The following is a 19,211-nucleotide window of genomic DNA, read 5'->3' as shown; positions in this document are numbered from 1 at the left end:
AATGTTTCACGTGTGCCCTTTCCGAACCTACCGGGGGCATTTGTGGTGTCCAAGGGACAGTGTGGTCCCTAGCGTGGCAGAGGGAGTTGCCTTGTGAGTTTTTACAGCATTGGGTGATCTGACTCCTGGCCTTAGCAATACTGTAAGATCACAGCTTCTGAATAAATGACCAAGTCTTACATCAATATTGTGTTCATCTGGGCCGGGCCTTACACCGAGGTGGCCTCCTAAAGTCAAGGGTTACTTGCAAGCAGTGAGGACAGCAGCAGATACAGCATGATCATCAGCAGCACTGATGCTTGGGGATTTAAAAAGTCTGCAGCTGAGAAGTGCTGAACCAAAGGTCTTCATTCACAAAGTGCAGTTTGTAGTAGATGAGTAATACTACAGTAGTATTACTCAGGTACTACAAAATGCCATTCATTAACTGCTCGCAGACACCTCAGCCTCTGCCACTCCTTTCCTTTCGCTGCGGAGGTCTCTGCCACATATGCGGAGCTCTCTCTTTTGTAGTAAACGTGGGTGAGACAGAGGGAGTAGCTGCAAAATGGTGAGTACTCACACATAAATGGGAGCAGGCAGCAGAAGAGGGAATAAAGAGGGGATGCAGGCATTGTTACTACAGCCAAAAAGGACACAAAACAGTAGTAAATACACTCTACCTCAGCCTTGGAGTACTCCAAGCACCATACATGGACGTGCACAGGTTACTGCAGCTCACCCATAGAATATAATGGAAGTAGGGAGCAGTGGCGTAGCATGAGGGGTGCAGGGGGGGCCGGCCGCACCGGGCGCAACATCTTGGAAGAGACTCGAGTGCTAAAATCCACGGGTTAGGGGGCGCAAATTACTTGCCTTGCCCCGGGTGCTGACAACCCACGCTACGCCACTGGTAGGGAGTGGAAATAACACCCCATAGGAAGTAATGTTAACTAAACAAAACTGGCTCCAGCGTCTCTGGCACCTGCTTACGCATGAAAAGGTGGTATATGAACTAAGAGGAGATGCAACTCGGTGAAAAATTGTGGGACCCAGTTTTTACGTTACCTAGGTAAGGATAATAGAGATCTTTACTGTCCGAAAAGATTATGAGCTCTAGGTTTATTGGACCTTGGCCACTAAGCCCTAGTACAGAGGGTAATGTGGCTGAATAGGAAGTCGAGGTTGAACATGGTGCAACAGAACTCATGCACTCAATGACTGTCACTAGGGGTGTGGGTGGTGCGAGAAGGCAGAGGGTCGGGTTGGGAAGGAATGTGATTGGCGTAAGATAAGATGTGAATGCCTGCCTGAAGTTTTGTACTTATTTTTCAAAACACATTAAAAACTTAAATATATTTACATAAAAGCTATGTACATTTAAGGGATAGAAGAACTATATAATTTTCTAAAAATAACATGTTTTTGTAATAAAGTAGGTCACAAGTGTTCAGGAACAGCATTTTAATGACTAAACTCGGTTAACTGCCAGAACACCAAACGATCTTTTCACCATGGAAAGTTGAAGGTGATTTGCGGCCTGATTACGATCTTGGTGTAAAATGTGGCGGATATTTCCTCTGCCATATGACGATTTTGGTAAATATAATGGAATCGTAATATGGCGGACAGGCCATACGTCACGTTTGTGACGGAGTAAACACGTCCACCAAGATGGTAATCCACAACGCAAGCACTGGAATGTTTCACATGTGCTCTTTCCGAACCTACAGGGGGCATTAGGGCTGTCCACGTGGCATTGTAGGCCCTGGCAGTGTGGTCCCTAGCAGGGTATTGGCTTCTGAGCTTTGACAGCCTTGGGTGATCTGACTCCTGGCCTTAGCAATAAGAAGGCCATCATCATTAATCTGCTCATCTGGGCCGGTCCATACACGAGTTACTTACAAGCAGTGAGGCCAGCAGCAGATGCAGCATGATTGCAGCAGCGCTGACTTTTGGGAGATATTAAACTCTGCATCTGAGAGGTGCTGAACCAAAGGGCTTCATTCACAAACTGTATTTTGTAATATGTAATACTACAGTAGTATTACTCAAGTAGTATAAAATGCTATTCATGAATCTATTCACGGACACCGCCGCCTCCGCCACGCCCATATTTTCTGTGTGGAGGTCCTGACACTCATCCAGAGGTCTCTGGAAACCGAGGTGTACGTTTTTATACTAAATATGGGTTGGCCAGAGAACTAGCTGTGAAATGGGGAATAATTATACATTAATGGGAGCGGGCTGCAGAAGAGGGAATAAAGAGGGGTTTAGTGAAGGATTTAAAAAAGCAAACACCTGTTACTACATCCAAAGAAGTCACAAAACAGAGGTAAATACACTCCAGCTCAGCCTCGGAGTACGTCCGGCACCACACGTGGACGCGCACAGGTAATAGCAACTCACTCCCATTGGACATAATGGAAGAAGGGAGACAAAATAATACCCCATAGGAAGTGATGTTAACTAAATAAAACTGGCTCCAAGGTCTCTGGCACCTCCTCGCGCATAAAAAGTAGGCACATGAACTAAGAGGAGATGCAAGTAGTTAACAAAATGTGAGCCTCAGGATTACATTAGCTAAATGTGGATAATAGAGACCTCTACTGTCCTATAAGATTAAGCGCTCTAGGTTTATTAGTCATTGGCCACTAAGCACTAGTACAGAGGGTAATGTGGCTGAACAGGACCATAAGGTGCAACATGGTCTAGTAGAACTCATGCACTCAATGACTGTCCCTAGGAGTGCGGGAGGGGCAAGAGGGCAGAGGGTCAGGTTGGGAAGGCATTTGCTGGGTTTAAGTTAAGAAGGGAAGACATTTCTGCAGTTCTGTACTTTATTTACAAAAGGAAATAAGAATTACGGAAACCTTGAATATATTTACATATTTGTGTTGAGGGCAAAAAATACAATATCATTGGCTAAATGTACATTTTTGTATAATAATTAGGTCAGAAGTAGTCAAGGACAGAACTTTCATGACACAGGGAAGTCCAATGTCAGAACACTAAATGATCTTTCCATTGCAGAAAGATAATAGTGTTTTGGTTGGGAGTGTGACTCTGGGTTGATAATTACCTTTCCAGCCACCATTCCCTTGGTGATGGGACAAACCGATCCTTGGTCCTGGGTAAGAAAAAAAGAAAAGGAGTTGTCTTACTTGCACTGTTTGCAGCTCGTCACTTCTTTTTGTATATAAATCAAATTAACTTGGTAAATTTCCAGTGTTCAGTAGTGAGATTTGCATCTTCATGCTCTGTACCACAATAGCTCCAGAGTACAAGACATTGAACATTGGCCTGGCAAATAATTACATCAAAGTGGAAGTAATTACTCTTGCCTGCAATGTGAATTCCAACTGCTGCATCACAATTACAGAGCCTTAGAGGGTAAGAGGGCTCTGCAGCTATTAACAAGCCAAAGGATGGATTGTGCCAGGATTTGCTGGTTAAGGTGAGCTGGCACACCATGCACGCACTGGAATGTTTCACGCATGCCCTCTCTGAACCTACATCGGGCATTTGGATTGTCCAAGGGACAGTGTGGACCCTAGCATGACAGAGTGTATCGTCTTGTAGCCTCTTAGGATCTAGGATTATTTGTAAGCAGTAAGAACAGCAGCAGATGCAGCATAATCATCAGCAGCACTGATGCTTGGGAGATTTAAAATTCTGCAACTGAGAAGTACTGTCCATTACAGTAATCCATCCTAGATAGTACAAGGGCCATGCCAACTACTTTCAATAGATCAAAAGATATAAACTGCTGGATTTTCCTGATTAACCGCAAAGTGTAGAAGGAAGTGGAGATCACCTTCTTGACTTGATCATTATTGGTGAGTCTGTCATCAGTCAGAACACCCAGATTTTTTTACTTTTTTTACATGACTTGGAAGAGAGCCAAGTTCATCTGGCCACAAAGGAGGGGCCCAGAAGGAAGTGCTGTTACCAAATATGATGATCTCTGGTTTTGAGATATTTGATTTCAGACAATTACTGTCCATCCATTGATTTACTGCGCTGGTGCTGTTTCGAAAGATGTTGCTCATATTCGGGCCTTTAATGGACAGAGAAACCATAATTTGTGTGTCATCAGAGTAAGGCACTAATGACAAGTCAAAGGATTTCACCAGGGATGCCAGTGGTGTAACATATAGGTTAAAGAGAGTTGGGCTTAAAGATGAGTCCTGCGGGACCCCATATGGTAGTGAGAAAGGCTCGAATGTAACATCATTGAAGGCAACAACTTGCACACAGTCAGTAAGGAATGAGCGCAGTAAAGAGAGTGCAATACCCTCAACCCCTAGGAGTTCCAACCAGTCAATCAAGAGATCATGATTGACTGTGACAAATGCTGAAGATAAATCAAGAAGGATAATGGCAGCATTTATGCCCTTATCCATTGATGTCTTGATTACCTCTGTGGCCACTATTAATGCAGACTCTGTACTGTGGCCCTTGTGAAACCCGAATTGTGTACCGTTCAACAGATGGTTATTAGCCAGAAAGGCCACCAACTCTACATTCACACACTTTTCAACCAGCTTGGCCAGAAAAGGCAGTCTCGAGATAGGCCCTTAATTAGCGGTGAGTACTTACGCATAAATGGGAGTGGGCTGCAGGAGAGGAAATAAGAAGGGGTTTAGGGAGGGATATGCAAATGCAGACATTGTTACCACAGCTAAAGAGGCCAGAAAAAGAGTGGTATATACACTCCAGCTCAGGCTTGGAGTACGTCCAGTACCACCTATGAACACACAGAGGTAACAGCAACTGACTCCTATAGAACATAATTGAAGCAGGGAGTTAAAATAACACCCCATAGGAAGTAATGTTAACAAAACAAGATTGGTTCCAACATCTCTGGGATCTCCTCGCCCATGAAAAGGTTGCACACAAACTAAGAGGAGATGCAAGTATTTAACAAAATGTCAGCCTCAGGATTACATTATCTAAATGAGGAAAATAGAGATGTCTACTGTCCTATAAGATTACGAGCTCTGGGTTTATTCATGCATTCAATCACTGTCACTAGGGGAGGGGGTGGAGGATAGGCAACAGGGCGGAGGGTCGGGCTGGGAAGGAATGCGATTGGCGTAAGTTAAGACAGGAATGCATGTCTGAAGTTTTGTACTTATTAGTCAAAACACAATAAAAACTTAGATATATTTACATAAAACTTTTTTACATTTTAGGGATAGAAGAACCATACATATTGCTAAAAATAACATTTTTTTGGTAATAAAGTAGGTCACAAGTGTTCAAAGACAGCACTTTAATGAGTAAACCAGGTTCACTGTCAGAACACAAAACGATCTTTTCACCATAGAAAGGTGAATGTGTTTTGGTTGGGTGTGTGACTGTGTAATTAATTACCTCTACAGCCACCATTCCTTTGGTGATGGGACAAACTCCTCCTTGATCCTGGGCAAGAAAAAACAGAAAAGGAAATGTGTTACTTGCACTGTTTGCAGCTCGTCACTTCCTTTGTATATAGATAGAATACAGTCAGTCAGTTTCCACTGCTCAGCATCTTCATTCACTGTATCACAGCATCTCCAGAACACGAGACATTGAGCCATGATCTGGTAAATAACTGAATCGAGTAGGAAGTAAGTACACTCACCTGCAATATGAATGCCCATTGCTGTATCACCATTTCAAATTCTTAGAGGGCTGCAGAAATATTAAGAAACTAAAAGATGGAATGTGCCAGGATCTGCTGGTGAGGATGAGCTGGCTTGGCACACCATTCAAGTACTGGAATGTTACACGTGTGCCCTTTCCGAGCCTACAGGGGGCATTTGGTAGTCCACGTGGCAGTGTGGTCCTTGGCAGTGTGCTCCCCAGCACAGTGGAGGGTCTCATCTCCTGAGCTTGCCAGCCTAGAGTGCTCTGACGCCAGACCTTAGCAATAAGGTCACAGCTTCTGAATAAATGACCAAGTCTTACATCATTAATCTGTTCATCTGAGCCGGGCCTTACACCGAGGTGGCCTTTTAAAGTCAAGGATTACTTGCAAGCAGTGAGGACAGCAGGAGATACAGCATGATCATTAGCAGCACTGATGCTTGGGAGAGTTCAAAGTCTGCAACTGGGGAGTGCTGAACCAAAGGGCTTCATTCACAAACTGCAGTTTGTAATATGGGAGTCATGCTACAATATAACTACTCAAGTACTACAAAATGCTGCTCACTAACCTACTCACGGATGCCTCCGCCATTCCTATCTTTTCTCTGCGGAGGTCTCCGCCACTTGTGCGGAGCTCTCCAGACAGGTATGTCTAAGTTCTTGTACTAAATTTGGGAGAGACAGGAGAGTACTTGCAAAATGGCGAGTACTTACATATAAATGGGAGCGGGCCGCAGGAGAAGGAATAAAGAGGGGTTTAGGAAGGGATATACAAATGCAGACATTGTTACTACAGCAAAAGCGGGCACAAAACAGTGGTAAATACACTCCAGCTCACTCTTTGAGTATGTCCTGCAACACACATGGACACGCACAGGTTACTGCAACTCACTCCCATAGAACATAGTTGAAGCAGGGAGTTAAAACAACACCCCATAGGAAGTATTGTTAACTAAACAAAACTGCCTCCAGCATCTCTTAGGTCTCCTCATTCATGAAAAGGTTGAATATGAACCAAGAGGAGATGCAACTAGTTAACAAACTGTGACCTCAGGATTACATTATCCGAATAAGGAAAGTAGAGCTCTCTACTGTCCTATAAGATTACGAGCTCTGGGTTTATTGGACATTGGCCCCTAAGCACTAGTACAGAGGGTAATATCCCTGAACAGAAAGATGGGTCGGAACATGGTCTAATAGAACTCATGCACTCAATGACTGTAACTGGGGGGGAAGGAGGGAAGAGGCAAGCGGGCGGAGGGTCAGGCTGGGAAGGAATTACATTGGTGTAAGATAGTGTGGGAATGCCTGTCTGATTTTTTGTACTTACATTTCAAAAACCAATACAACTGTATGAACCTTACATATACTTACAAGTTCACTTTTAGGGCCATAGAAAGACAATATAATTGACTAAACGTAACATGTTTTTTTGTAATGAGTTAGGTCACAAGTAGTCAAGGACAGCACTTTAACCATTAAACCAGGTCCACTTTCAGAACAACAGGTGATCTTTCTTCTATAGAAAGATAATGGTGTTTTGGTTGGAAGTGTGACTCTGGGTTGATAATTACCTTTCCAGCCACCATTCTCTTGGTGATGGAACAAACTCCTCCTTGATCCTGAGTAAGAAAAAAAGAAATCGTTGTCTTACTTGCACTGTTTTCAGCTGTCACTTCTTTTCTTTATAGATTGAATACAGTTGGTCAGTTTCTGGCCCTCTGTAGTGAGATTTGCATGCACTGCATCACAATAGCTCCAGAACATAAGACACTGAAAAATGATCTGGCATATAACTGAACAAATTGGAAGTAATTACACTTACCTGCAATGTGAATTCCCGTTGCCTTATCACTATTACAGATTTTTAAAGGGTAGGAGGCCTGTGCAACTGTTAACAAGCCAAAGGATGAAATGTGCGAAGATCTGGTGGTGAGGGTGAGCTGGTTTGGCACATCTTGCAAGTATTGGAATGTTTCACATGTGCCCTTTCAGAAACTAAAGGGGGCATTTTGGGTTGTCCAAGGAACAGTATCTATCTATCTATCTATCTATCTATCTATCTATCTATCTATCTATCTATCTATCTATCTATCTATCTATCTATCGATCTATCTATCTATCTATGTTTATAAGGTGTGGCTAATCACCTGTGAGTTTATCCAGGCGCTCAACGTTGTGCTGCAATGGTGGGTTCAGTTTAACAGCCAGGTCCTGGGTGCCTTCCGGAGTTCAAGTAGCGAAGTGGTGGACCAAAGGTGCAGGGGGCGGTCGTTCCAGGAATTAGCTGTGAGGGAGGAGAAGGAGTCTGGAGGGTTGGTGGAAGTTCAGGCTGTAGTTGATGTAGGTTGGTCCTTGGCTGTGCAGGGCCTTGTAGGTGTGGATCAGGATCATGAATTGACATCTCTTCTGTATGGAGAGCCGGGGATTTAAAAGGGAGGTACAGAAACTTTTTAATGACATCCGCTGATACCCAAAGAAGTGGGGGACTGATTATTCCAAATATAATCAGGCTACACGGTTGTATGTCCGAATATTATATGCAGAAATATCTTCTGGCATAAATATATTTTCCTCAATATTGCTTAAATATCAACGCATTGGGTGTTTATTGTCTATTATTAACGCTAATGGAGTTATATTTTAGAACACTATATTCATGTCAGATGATATTCTGGTGCCACACCTACACAGGCCCCTGTGTGGGCTTCTGATGGGCTCAAAAAATATAGACTGTCTATGTAAAATTGCTTGAAATGCTTTAATGAAATTATGGGATGAGAAGTAAGTGAATTAGCATGTGGGAGCTTTGACTTCCATCTGATTCATGCCGATCCAGATGAAACATTGCTTCTGGCTAGAGGCTAGATGGAAATCATTCAGAAAACATAGCAGCACTGGTCCCAAATTCTTTAAGGGCAGGAAAGAAAAACACCTTTTAGAAGTATGAAGCTGACTTTGGGATGGATAAGAGAGATCAGTTGCAATGTTGTCAACTAACCCCTTTAGTATTAAATTTAGAAATAAAGGGTGGGGAAACTACCAAAAAGGTGATCATTTTCAAAAATGTTCTTCTTAGATCTTCTGCACCTAGAGGTCTGATATCAGAGATTTACAAGGTCATGGTAATGCATAATACAGGAATTCACCCTTTTATTGAGCCAGAGAACTTGATGAGGAAGCAACCCAAAACCTGTTTTCCCCTAACATATAAAAGTAGTATTAGTATTATGGCTCTTATTTATGAGTTCTGCCGAGACCCCATCGATTGGTAGCTGTACGGGCTATAGAAATTCAATTCATTCATTCATTGTGTCCACCAGACTAACTTGTCACAGACCTAAGAACAGTAATGAATATTTAAGGAAAGGGAGTTGATATGTACTAGGATATTTACCACTATAATTTCTTTACAACTTAGAGAAATGTATTTGTAGATCCTGTAAATGTTGTACGCTGATGTCAGTTCTATATTACAACTCTGAGAGATGGGAGTCAGTGGATGCAAAGTAAGATAGATCTATCAGGCTCGGAATAAAGATCTTTTAATTTCCCTAAGTCTTTCTTTTAAAGTTTTTCAACCTACAAAATGCAATCTTAAAAACTATTTTAAAAGAAAGACTCACAGACATGTTGATTTTAGTTTTATTAATTAAAACTTTGTTAAACATTTTTATAATAATCACTGTTATTAAACATTGCATTCTAGGAATTACTGAAATATACAATTGATTACAAATATTGGTGATTTTTGGACAAAGATAATAGATATTCTTTATATATATTGATATGCTTACCCCTTGATAATAGCAATATGCCCACTTTTTCTATTTTGGTGTTGTGACTCTTTGACAAACTCAGTAAGCCTGCCTGAGGGCAGCCAGGCCTTGCAACCAACCCAACGCTGCACACACCCGAAAACTGTCACAGGGGTTGGTCCACAGCCAACCCCAGGGCCGTACGCGGTGTTGTTTGCCTGCAAGCGGTTGGCCACAGGGCCTGGTCACAGGCCAATCCCTCCTGCCAATTCTTCGTCGCTCACAGACAAAGGCCGTGTGCAGCTAGGGGTTGGTGTTATGTATGGTAATAAAACATTACTTTACCTTTAAAAAATCCTAGATTTCACAAAGAGCTTCTTCTGCCAAAAATTGTAAACCAGGTCTCTCAAACATTTGTTTAAAGTTAGTTAGAAACAAATTGCGGTTGGACAGACTAGAGTCTTCAGAGGCTACTAAAGTAGTTGCAAAGGACAACACCAGTCCAGCTAAGGCAATAATCAGGCAGCCAACCTCAGTTCGATCTTGAGTAAACTCAGCAGGGTGAAAAGCAAATAACACAGGAAAGGAATTTCCTGGTAGAAGGAACCTGTTGTAGAGCAAGATCTTCATCTCTAAACTGTTGCATGTGTTTGTTGTGGGATTGTCTGGGCTAAGGCTTGGGCAGGGTCAACCTGAACTGCTTGAGCAATCAGCCGAGCCTGGTCCTTTAGTTCTTCCTCAGTACTTAAACTCTGGCATTGCAAACCATCAGGGATCTGATACCTCTTAGAGGATCTTCGGTCATGGACTGTTCCATGTTTTGACTGTTCTGGTCTGCCTAAGGTAAGGGCGACCCCTTCAAGTAGCCACATTGCTGCAAACTCAGGAAATGTCCAAGCAGGAAAGTTCCCTCCAGAAGTATCCCACCGGAGGTAAAAGCCAGAGGGCAAAAAAGTCTCCAATAAGGCAGTAGAATTGCAGGAGAATATGTCAGGATGAATGATTGGCTGAATCCAAGTAGAGGATGAAACAGGAAATGAATGGAAGATTTTACAGGAAAGATGACTAGATAACTGTGACAGGATAACCAGCTGAAGCAGGAGCGATGAACACTAGGGCAGGAAGGACGAAGCGTTGCAACACAATGAACAAGCTGGACAGACTTCCATATTTAGGGCCCCAAACAGGAAACAACAAAGAAGCCATCTTGGATGGGGAAGGGGTAACGGATGTAAATACAGGGACGGCCATCTGGGATTCAGCTTTGTATGACCCCAAAATCCCTCCTAGGGATTTCTGGGCCGAAGAAAACTTGAGGAAGTGGAAACGCTGAGTGCATCCTCTGGATGCACTTCTTATCATGTCAGAGTCTGGGGCATGGCCGCACTGGTGAGTCAGTCATCGCAAGGTAAGTGTAGGCGTGTGGCGCTACAAACAGCACTCAACGCCAGCATCCAGCAGCACATCCTGCCTACCCGATAAGAGCTTGAGCATCAAGTGGGACGCGAATGGTGGGGCCACAGTTGATAGTGAGGAGTGTGTCAAATTAGAAAGAGGTTCAAAAGATACTATGAAATTATAGGACAACTCATAATGTTACAGTGAAACAGCCACTCCTTTTGTCAAGAGGCAGAACTGCCTACTCCATGGTTTATACTTGGTGGATGGACAAGGGTATGAAAGAACTAGTGCCTGAGATAGTATGGAAGCGTCAACCAGGATATCAAGCCAGGTACAATAGAAAATTTTGGAGTAGATCTTGTGATTTCAGACCAGGTAATTGGGTGTGCATGAGTCTAGGAATGGTGGTGAGCAAAGGGGCGTCAAAGTGGTCTGTGCCCAGGACAGCTGCAAGATTAAGGACAACACCATTTAATTGGAAGAATGTGAGGTTTGGAATGTATGGACACTTTCATGTTGCAATTATGATGAATTTACTGTGAATATATAGTTACAGACCATGTAATTTTCATCTACAGTATGATTCAGTTTTTATAATTCACTGTTTACCTTTAAGTTTTATCTACTATATAATGACATTTTAAGGTTCTCTGTTTTTATCATTCAATGTTTATTGAGTTCCCGGTTTATGGTTCTCTGTTTTTTTTCATTCTATGTTTATTGACTTGTTGGTTACAGTAGTGAGCTATTTTATGGCTCTCTGTTTTTATCATTCAATGTTTATTGACTTTGCAGTTTATGGTTCTCTGTTTTTATCATTCAATGTTTATCGACCTCGTGGTTGCAGTAGTGAGCGCATCTTTGAAGGGCATGGTTTCTTTTACTCCTCATCACCAGTTGATGTGTCTTTAGCACATGAAGAAGAGAACAGGCACAAAGGTGATTTATCAGCTTTTTTTCTCTTTGCAACTGCTGTGCTTTCCTTTTTCCCTTCTATATACATCCCCTTACTCCCTTCTTCACCTCCCCATCTGGTGTTCCTCCCTCTCCGTCCTCATTTCCAATCTCGGAAAGCCCATGTTGAAACTAGAGTGTGACACTACATCTATATCATTTTGATAAGGTTTGAGAGTTGCCAGCTGATATCCTAGTGAAGAAAACAAATCATAGGTCTATATAAAGACTAGCTGTTGCAGATCTACTGATGCAGGTCTGTGAAACATTTTCCTTCCCTTTACCTGTTTTTGAAGAATAAACTTGAGCTCTTTACAAAAATTAATAAAGGAGTAGACAAGGCTTTGCCTTCCACACATTGTTGGAGCTCAAATATTTCCTCTTCTCCAAGGCTAACATATAGAATCAAGCATGGGCAAGTTTTAACAACTTGGTTGTTTAGCAGTAAGATGTTCCAAGTGACATAATATACAATGAAAGCAAAGATCAGGGTTTTGTAATGCCAAGAAAAACCCAAAGTCTAAACACCTTGGTTGATGCCTGTCTACAATTTTATGTTTGTATGGCCCCAACATGATACAATAACAAACTGTGGAATTAGATAAATGTCATGGAGGATTCATACAAAATTGGGCCCTCCTCTCAGAGATTATTACCCCTGCCTCAACAACTTCCTGTCTTTATTTTCTTGGAAACCAGCTGCAGCAATTTTCTCTGGGTTTCCTGCCACCCTCTCCCACTTCCTTTAGGTACTTCCTCACCCTTATCCTTTCAATGAATTGAAAAGATACTTGTTGTCTTTGCACCCTTCTCCACCACCAGGCCATCTCTGCACCTCCTGGCCTTAGTATGCTATTAACATGCACCATACTCGATAGCACTAGTGTTTAGCCATATGAAGCTGTGGCTAAGAAAACCAAGATCTTTTATCACATGTGGTTTTGTGAAGACCTAAGGGAAACGTATTGTGTACGTGGAAATTGCATGCATGCATTGCCCTCCACCATTGCTCTCAGGTCTGTGGAAACTCAAGTAAGTGATGGATCAGTATCTGATGCTTCTCTTGTGTCTCTGAAGAGCTGTTGGAGGTGAAAGATACCATAGAAAGGAACTCTTTTACAGGTGCTTCGAGGTGTGAAAGATTAGTTTATCATTGCACTGACATCACAGGAGTGGTTGACAGGGAACTAATTTATCATTACCAGTACTTAATTTGTAAATAAAAACGTGCTGGTGCCTAAAGCCCTCCTCTTAAACATGCGGATGCTGCAATTAAATGTGTGTCACAGAATACTGATGCAGCGTTATCGTGAAGCCATCTCGGGCCTCTATAATCCATTTACAGTCACTCCCTGTCCCTTCAACTCACTCTTGCGGCTTTCTGCTTTCTCCCTTTGTTACGCTTTTTCATTTTTCTCTCCCTCCATCTTTCCCATATGTGTCTTTTGCTCGCAGTAAATGTTAGAGGAAGAAAAATAAGTACTGGAACTCAAAAATAACAACAAGCACAAATTAAGCACGCCAATATTTTCTGAACAAATCCATCCATAGCTTTAACCTTCATCTGTTGGATGTGTAAAAGACTCGCAGAATGGGAAATGTTTTTACCTGTGCGGGTCTTTGGTCGGGCCACAGACCCTTATTGCATGGGTCATCCGGAGTCACATTCTTCCAATCAGGTAACTTGGGACCTAACCACAAGTTAGGCTCTTTTACAGAAGGTGTGCGTGTGTTGTCGTCTTTGGTGAATTCTGAAAAGATGAAATACGAGTTAGAAAAGCTCAGTCCTGAAGGATATAACAGAACATCCTAACATTGTATCTGCTTGCAATAATAAATACAGTGAGACATTTACATACAAGTCTGTATAATGTTTCCACATTAAAATCTACTTGTCACGTCCGCAGGGCTGCAGGTATGGTTTTGAAATTTGACGTCTGACTTCTGGAAGTTGGGATGATGGGGAGCAATTCTTAGTCTTAATGAGAGTAGTTTTTCATCTGGTTAAACTATATATATATATATATATATATATATATATATATATATATATATATATATATATAATATTAAACCATCAGTAGTTTATATGTAACCTTTTATATTAAACCTATCTAAATGAAAATAAGTATCTTAAAGTCCCTCTTGAAATCATGCAGCACCAGTAGTAGCGAAGTTATGGCGTCACTGATCCAGATGTATGACCGAGGCAAAAAGCTTGGGCAGTGCACTGTGCTGTCTATTCCTCCCTGTCCGTCTCTGATGGGAGTAATAGCCTGATTATAGGGAATAAAACAAGCCCAAACCACCATTTGAAGGGACAGACATTATGTTCCTCCCATAAATCATAAAAGCCTAGAACGTACATACAAAGCCCGGTGTCTACTTTGTTTATTACAGTCTAGTTGTAAAATCAGTACTCAACTGTAATACGAAAAAGTCAAACTACTGTAATATAATAATTTTAGACCTGAGTAGTAATATCACACTGTCCACTGCTAGAGGCAGGGTGAAAGGAAACTTGGAAATGGATCGGATGTATAACTGTTACTTAATTAATCAAGGGGGGAACAAGCTTGTCAGCTCTTCTGAGCTATATTTCTTTCACATTATATTAGGGATAAAGAACCCCGTATAGGACAATATAAGGCTAGTGCAAGTCACCAAAGAGTTCCATAACCATACAGAGAAACGAGGCCGGAGGCCAAGTTCCTTTATAAAGTTATGTATCTCCAAGGTTACTTGAAATAGCCTTATCATGTATGCCAGGGGGTACTGTATCCCATATAATACATGGTCACGCCAACACCTTTCTCACAAACCACATAAAACCTTGGTGCATAGCGTTTTCATATGTAAGAGCTATTAGTTTAAAAAATGAAGAATAAAAATAAAACATCTAGTACAAACTTAAACACACCAAAAACCTGTTAGATATTTGTTGCACACCGATATTAGAAACAGTGCAATACAAGCCAGTTTTTAAAAATACAAAACAGTTGCTCAGAATGTGTAGAAACTTTGCAGGATTCTAACTTTTCTCTAAGGAGTGCATAAAATAAACATACCCTCTCTGCTTTCCATCGTAAGTTATTAAAATAGAGTAGAAGAAAGAAAAGTAGCGTTCCCTTTGTTGCTTTGAAAAGATGATCCAATTATGCTCCATGACCTAATCTACCTTTCACCTGGAGGCTAGCAGCAGGCATTGTTACAACACAACTGGACTGTAATAACCTTATAATAGTCGAGTTCCGACATCTATTCTTTATAATTGGAGACTGGGTGTGTCACAAGACGCCAAGTACAAAGAAATTAAATATTGGTGTTTATACAGGGATTACAGAATACCATGTACTAGATGTTTATTATTTGCATGGTTAAATTTCAATACATTTTAAGAAGGATTCTCAGTCGATGAGAGCAAACATTCTGAACCACATATTACTAGCTGCATATTTGTGTGTTTAATTTAATAGTAGAGTCTCAGCATACATGACCACAACCACACTTCGTTCCGTCCCCACATCCATGGTGTAGGTTGGAGGAGAATTATTGATAAACACAGCAGACCTTCCCACCAAATAGTCCAGGCAAATGAGGCATTCGTTGGTTTGTGCTAGGCAATGAGCAGAAAGTAGCCAATTGATTAGTTACAAACATAAACAATTAAAAGCATGTACCATTGGAGATGTGGTCTTCAGAGCCATTCCTTATGATTCAAGCAGGCTGGTTTGATTGACAGATATCATCTGACATAAATCCGTGTGTCCTAAATATAATTCACAAAATAGTGCCCCATTCGAGGTAATAATGCCCCATGGGAGGTAATAATGCACATTGGAGGTAATAACGGAAACTACATCCAACTGACCCATGCTTTGTAGATGATATTTAGGCCACAATTGTTATATCAGACAATGTTTTGTTAAGGATATTGTGGCATCTTACCTTTAAGCTTACATGATAAAGCCTTTCCCTGCTATGCACTGAGCTAGGCAATTACTAAGCAGCAGCAGCAGAATTTATAATACATCATTGTAGTAGCTGCAATTTTGATTCAGCATTGAAGCTTTTATTTTATTTTATATCCTGACACTGTCCTGTAAAATGACTGTCAAAGGTAAGAAATATATTTAATAAGCAAGTCATTCGGGCTAAGGGAAAGCAACGAAATGTGACACATCCATTGTGGACATTTCCACAAATCAGCATGTGAGTGTGGGGAGGATGGGGAAACTCAGTGCTTAATTTGAGCCGGTGGTGTCTGGTGCTTGGCGCTGGCACTTCATTCTCAGCACCGTCTCTTATGACAGTCTGCCACATGGTGGCACATTTATTTCTAATTTTGAAATGAACTCATCAACAGGTATTTAATAACTCTGTATACATTAAAAATGAATAGTATGTGGAGCCACTCCATTCTTAAACCTTTGGGTGGCCTGCAATAGTCTGAATCATCCCACATATAAGAGTGTGATGGTTAGTAGTTTTGTTGGTACTGTCATTGGCAGAGCTGGCAGGGGCAATGGGTGGTGCAAGCTGCAGTGGCCTCCTGAGAAGGGCCCTAACACTTACTTTTTTTTTTACAAACTAAGCACTGGGCAAACACAAGCTAATCATTGCACTATAGAGACGGACAGAGGTGGAGCCACTGCTTTTCAATGTGTCTGTTTTCCAATGTCACACAACCAGTTTTAATTTTCTTGCATTCATTTGTATGTCTGAGGAGAATAAAAATGAGGCCAGTCTGCTTATGGAACTATTTTGCATGCTGCAGGATTGTAAAAGTCAAACTCTTTCTTTCACAGAGCTGCTAAATTCAGATCAGTGTCCCATGCTTCCAGCAATATGTAATGGGGCATGATGCACAATAGTTGAAGCGCTCTTTCCGAATGTGCAGCATCCGAGCAGTTTCAACTTCTTAGTTCAGACCATAGTCTTCTAATACTAATGCAACAGATTTCCCCTGGTCGAACTGAAGCACTAGTCTGCCAAAGTAAACTTACATTGGAAAAGCTAAAAAAAATTGCTCATGGAACCTCTTGGCTTTGCCAATACTTGTTTTATTGCTCTACATCCAAAGATGGCCGTACTAGATGTGCGCACATCTGCTGCAGTCATCTTTGAATCTATTTTGTTCCATATTAAGAACCTCATTCAAACATGGCTTTCATGGATGCACAAGAATCCACGGTGGCCATCTATCTTTGGAGTTTCTTTTACTTCAAGAAAATACATTCAAAGGTACACACATATCCACAGCAGGCATCTTTGAATGGATTTTCTTAAAGCAGAAGAAACCCTATTTAAATATAGCCAAGGCAATGTGCATGCATCTTTAAATGTCTTTTGTTATATCTTATGAAACCCCAGTTCAAGATGGCCACCGCAGAAGTACCGTCATCTGCAGCTGTTCTCTTCGAATGCAATTTCTTCATATATAATAAAGTCGTTTAAAGTTTCCTGTCGTGCATGTGTGCACATGTGCACATGCATGCGGCCATCTTGCAATGGTTAAAAAATAAAAAAATCATTTTAGGGCGGCTGTCTACCGACAGAGCTGCAGGCCATGCTGAAGCCCAGAGGGATTGGGAGGAGGCAAGTGGCTAAAAATGGGTTAATAAAGTGAAGGGGGTGGGCCGAGGAGGAGTTAATGAAAAGATGAGGCTAAGGGGAGTTGGCGGAAGAGAAAATAGTCCCTTATATGCACTGCAATCAAAGGTCTGACATCACCAGTGGAAAGATACATGTCACAGTAAGACCTAAATGTTCCTGTACAAGATAAACACAAAAATAGGGAGCAGAGCCATAAAATCAGAAGAGAAGTGAGAAAGACAAGAAGGCCGTCACTTTCTGCCTGGCGTCTAGCTGCCAATCTGAATCACTGTGGGCAGTCTACAGGCCCTTGGACTGCGTTTCACAGTCAAAAAAGAAGCAAATAGCCCAAACCCAGATAACTTTCAGTATTTGGGCAAATAATGCAACAGTTTCTTTAATATGGCTGTATTTGTAAGTGTTTTTTAAACCCAATTTAGTTCCTCAAGTGGAAAAAGTGGATTTAATCTGAATACATTTTCTGTAAATTGTTTTGACTACCCTTAATAGTAAGCCACTTTGGAGTTCTGGACACTCTGTTTTGTTCCCTTATGTGATTCTTTATTTAACTGTTAAATGTACAGAAGGGAGTCCTAATTCGTCATCAAAAGTGAAATTAATTTATATCTGTCAACCTCCCCTGGTGCACAATGTGTGTGTGTGACTTGTGATTATGGTGATGTTCTTGGCAAGGTGTTGCTGGGCCAGACAGGCAAAAAAACATTGTTGAGAAAAAAGACACTGTACCTCAGCATTTATTTCCCAAGTCGATTGGATGAGGTGTCATGATACGAGAACAGCCTTAAAGGATTCTAGAGAGTGTGCAAGCTGTTCCTCTGTAGTCAGACATTATAAACAGGAACGAAAGTATATGAATCTTTGCTTCGAGCATTTTGCTCTTTGCCGAATACCATGACAATAAGTGTCCGTTCTGTGTGCTTTGCCAGGCAAGAAAAACAGCACCAATAAGTATGCAAAAATTTAGTATGCCATCTAAGGAATGGTTTTACAGGAGGAGGCAGCAAAACGCCACACTTTCACGAAGCTGCTCCACAAACTCATTGAAGAAAAATAACCTGAACTAACTACCAAATGCTGATGACCAAACAGAGCCAGTGTTTAATTTGTGGGAAAAGGTGTTTTCATAGGACTGTCCCCTATATGGGGGAGTGGGGATCATGTTTCTCGTCCCTGAGTGTCCAACTGCATCTATATCTGGTATCCTGACTTATTTTGGCCTTGGCGTCATACCAGTCTAAACATGTGCATAGAAGCCCAGGCCGATTTCTGACACTGTGAGGTCCTATGACCTCAAGTGAGGAATATCAGAGCGTGTCCCCATTATGGGTAGCGGACTATCGTCCCTGCTCTAGGTACAGCACTTAAAGTAATGTTTTTGGAAGAAAATAGTGGTGTGATCAAACCTTTTTATCTGTGTCACTGGGGGTGAGGTGCACTGGCCCACCTGTGTAAAGTTCAGCTCATATGTGTATGCCCAGACCCTTGCACTGTCGAGTCCACAGGTGCATAGCTTCAGAGGGGTGTTTGGGGTATGACACCCCCAAATAAATGCATTCTTGGCTTGGTAGTTGGGTCTAGGGGCCCTGAGTCGGTTTTCTATCACTCTGTTGGTTTTATCATCCTGAGCCAAGACTGAAAGAGAAAACAGCAACCTTTTATGTAAATGAAAGACAGAGGGAGAAAGAGAGAGACACAGAGAGATATAGAGATACCCATCCAGTGGCTGAATTTAAAAATGTAAAACCAGATAACCTGGAATCATTATTCACTTTTTTGCTTCTCCTAATCATAGGATCCTCAGGAAATAGTTTATTTCACACAGTCTACTTTGTTTTTTATCACATATGACTACACTTTTAAATAATTAGT

At 41.6% G+C, this 19,211-nt stretch overlaps 1 protein-coding gene across 4 annotated transcripts in view; it reads right to left on the bottom strand.

Annotated features, from left to right (window-relative positions):
- The window catches only part of SPMIP6 (sperm microtubule inner protein 6), a 189,310-nt gene that overhangs the window by 136,024 nt on the left and 34,075 nt on the right, over positions 1 to 19,211 (bottom strand). For 2 of the 4 annotated variants that reach the window (XM_069215898.1, XM_069215670.1), the window contains exons 3-6: positions 13,335 to 13,477; positions 7,188 to 7,235; positions 5,359 to 5,406; positions 3,062 to 3,109 (exon numbers count right to left, since the gene is read on the bottom strand). In XM_069215898.1, coding sequence (XP_069071999.1) covers positions 3,062 to 3,109; positions 5,359 to 5,406; positions 7,188 to 7,202 — 111 coding nt within the window. In that variant the 5' untranslated portion in view covers positions 7,203 to 7,235; positions 13,335 to 13,477. The remainder of the gene's footprint in view (positions 1 to 3,061; positions 3,110 to 5,358; positions 5,407 to 7,187; positions 7,236 to 13,334; positions 13,478 to 19,211) is intronic. The other 2 variants (XM_069215752.1, XM_069215825.1) reach the window with 2 other exon arrangements.

Source organism: Pleurodeles waltl, chromosome 1_1, assembly GCF_031143425.1.
Source record: "Pleurodeles waltl isolate 20211129_DDA chromosome 1_1, aPleWal1.hap1.20221129, whole genome shotgun sequence".
In the NCBI taxonomy this organism is placed as follows: domain Eukaryota; kingdom Metazoa; phylum Chordata; class Amphibia; order Caudata; family Salamandridae; genus Pleurodeles; species Pleurodeles waltl.
Note: the sequence above shows the minus strand (reverse complement) of the source record. Positions and strands in the feature narration are given on the sequence as shown.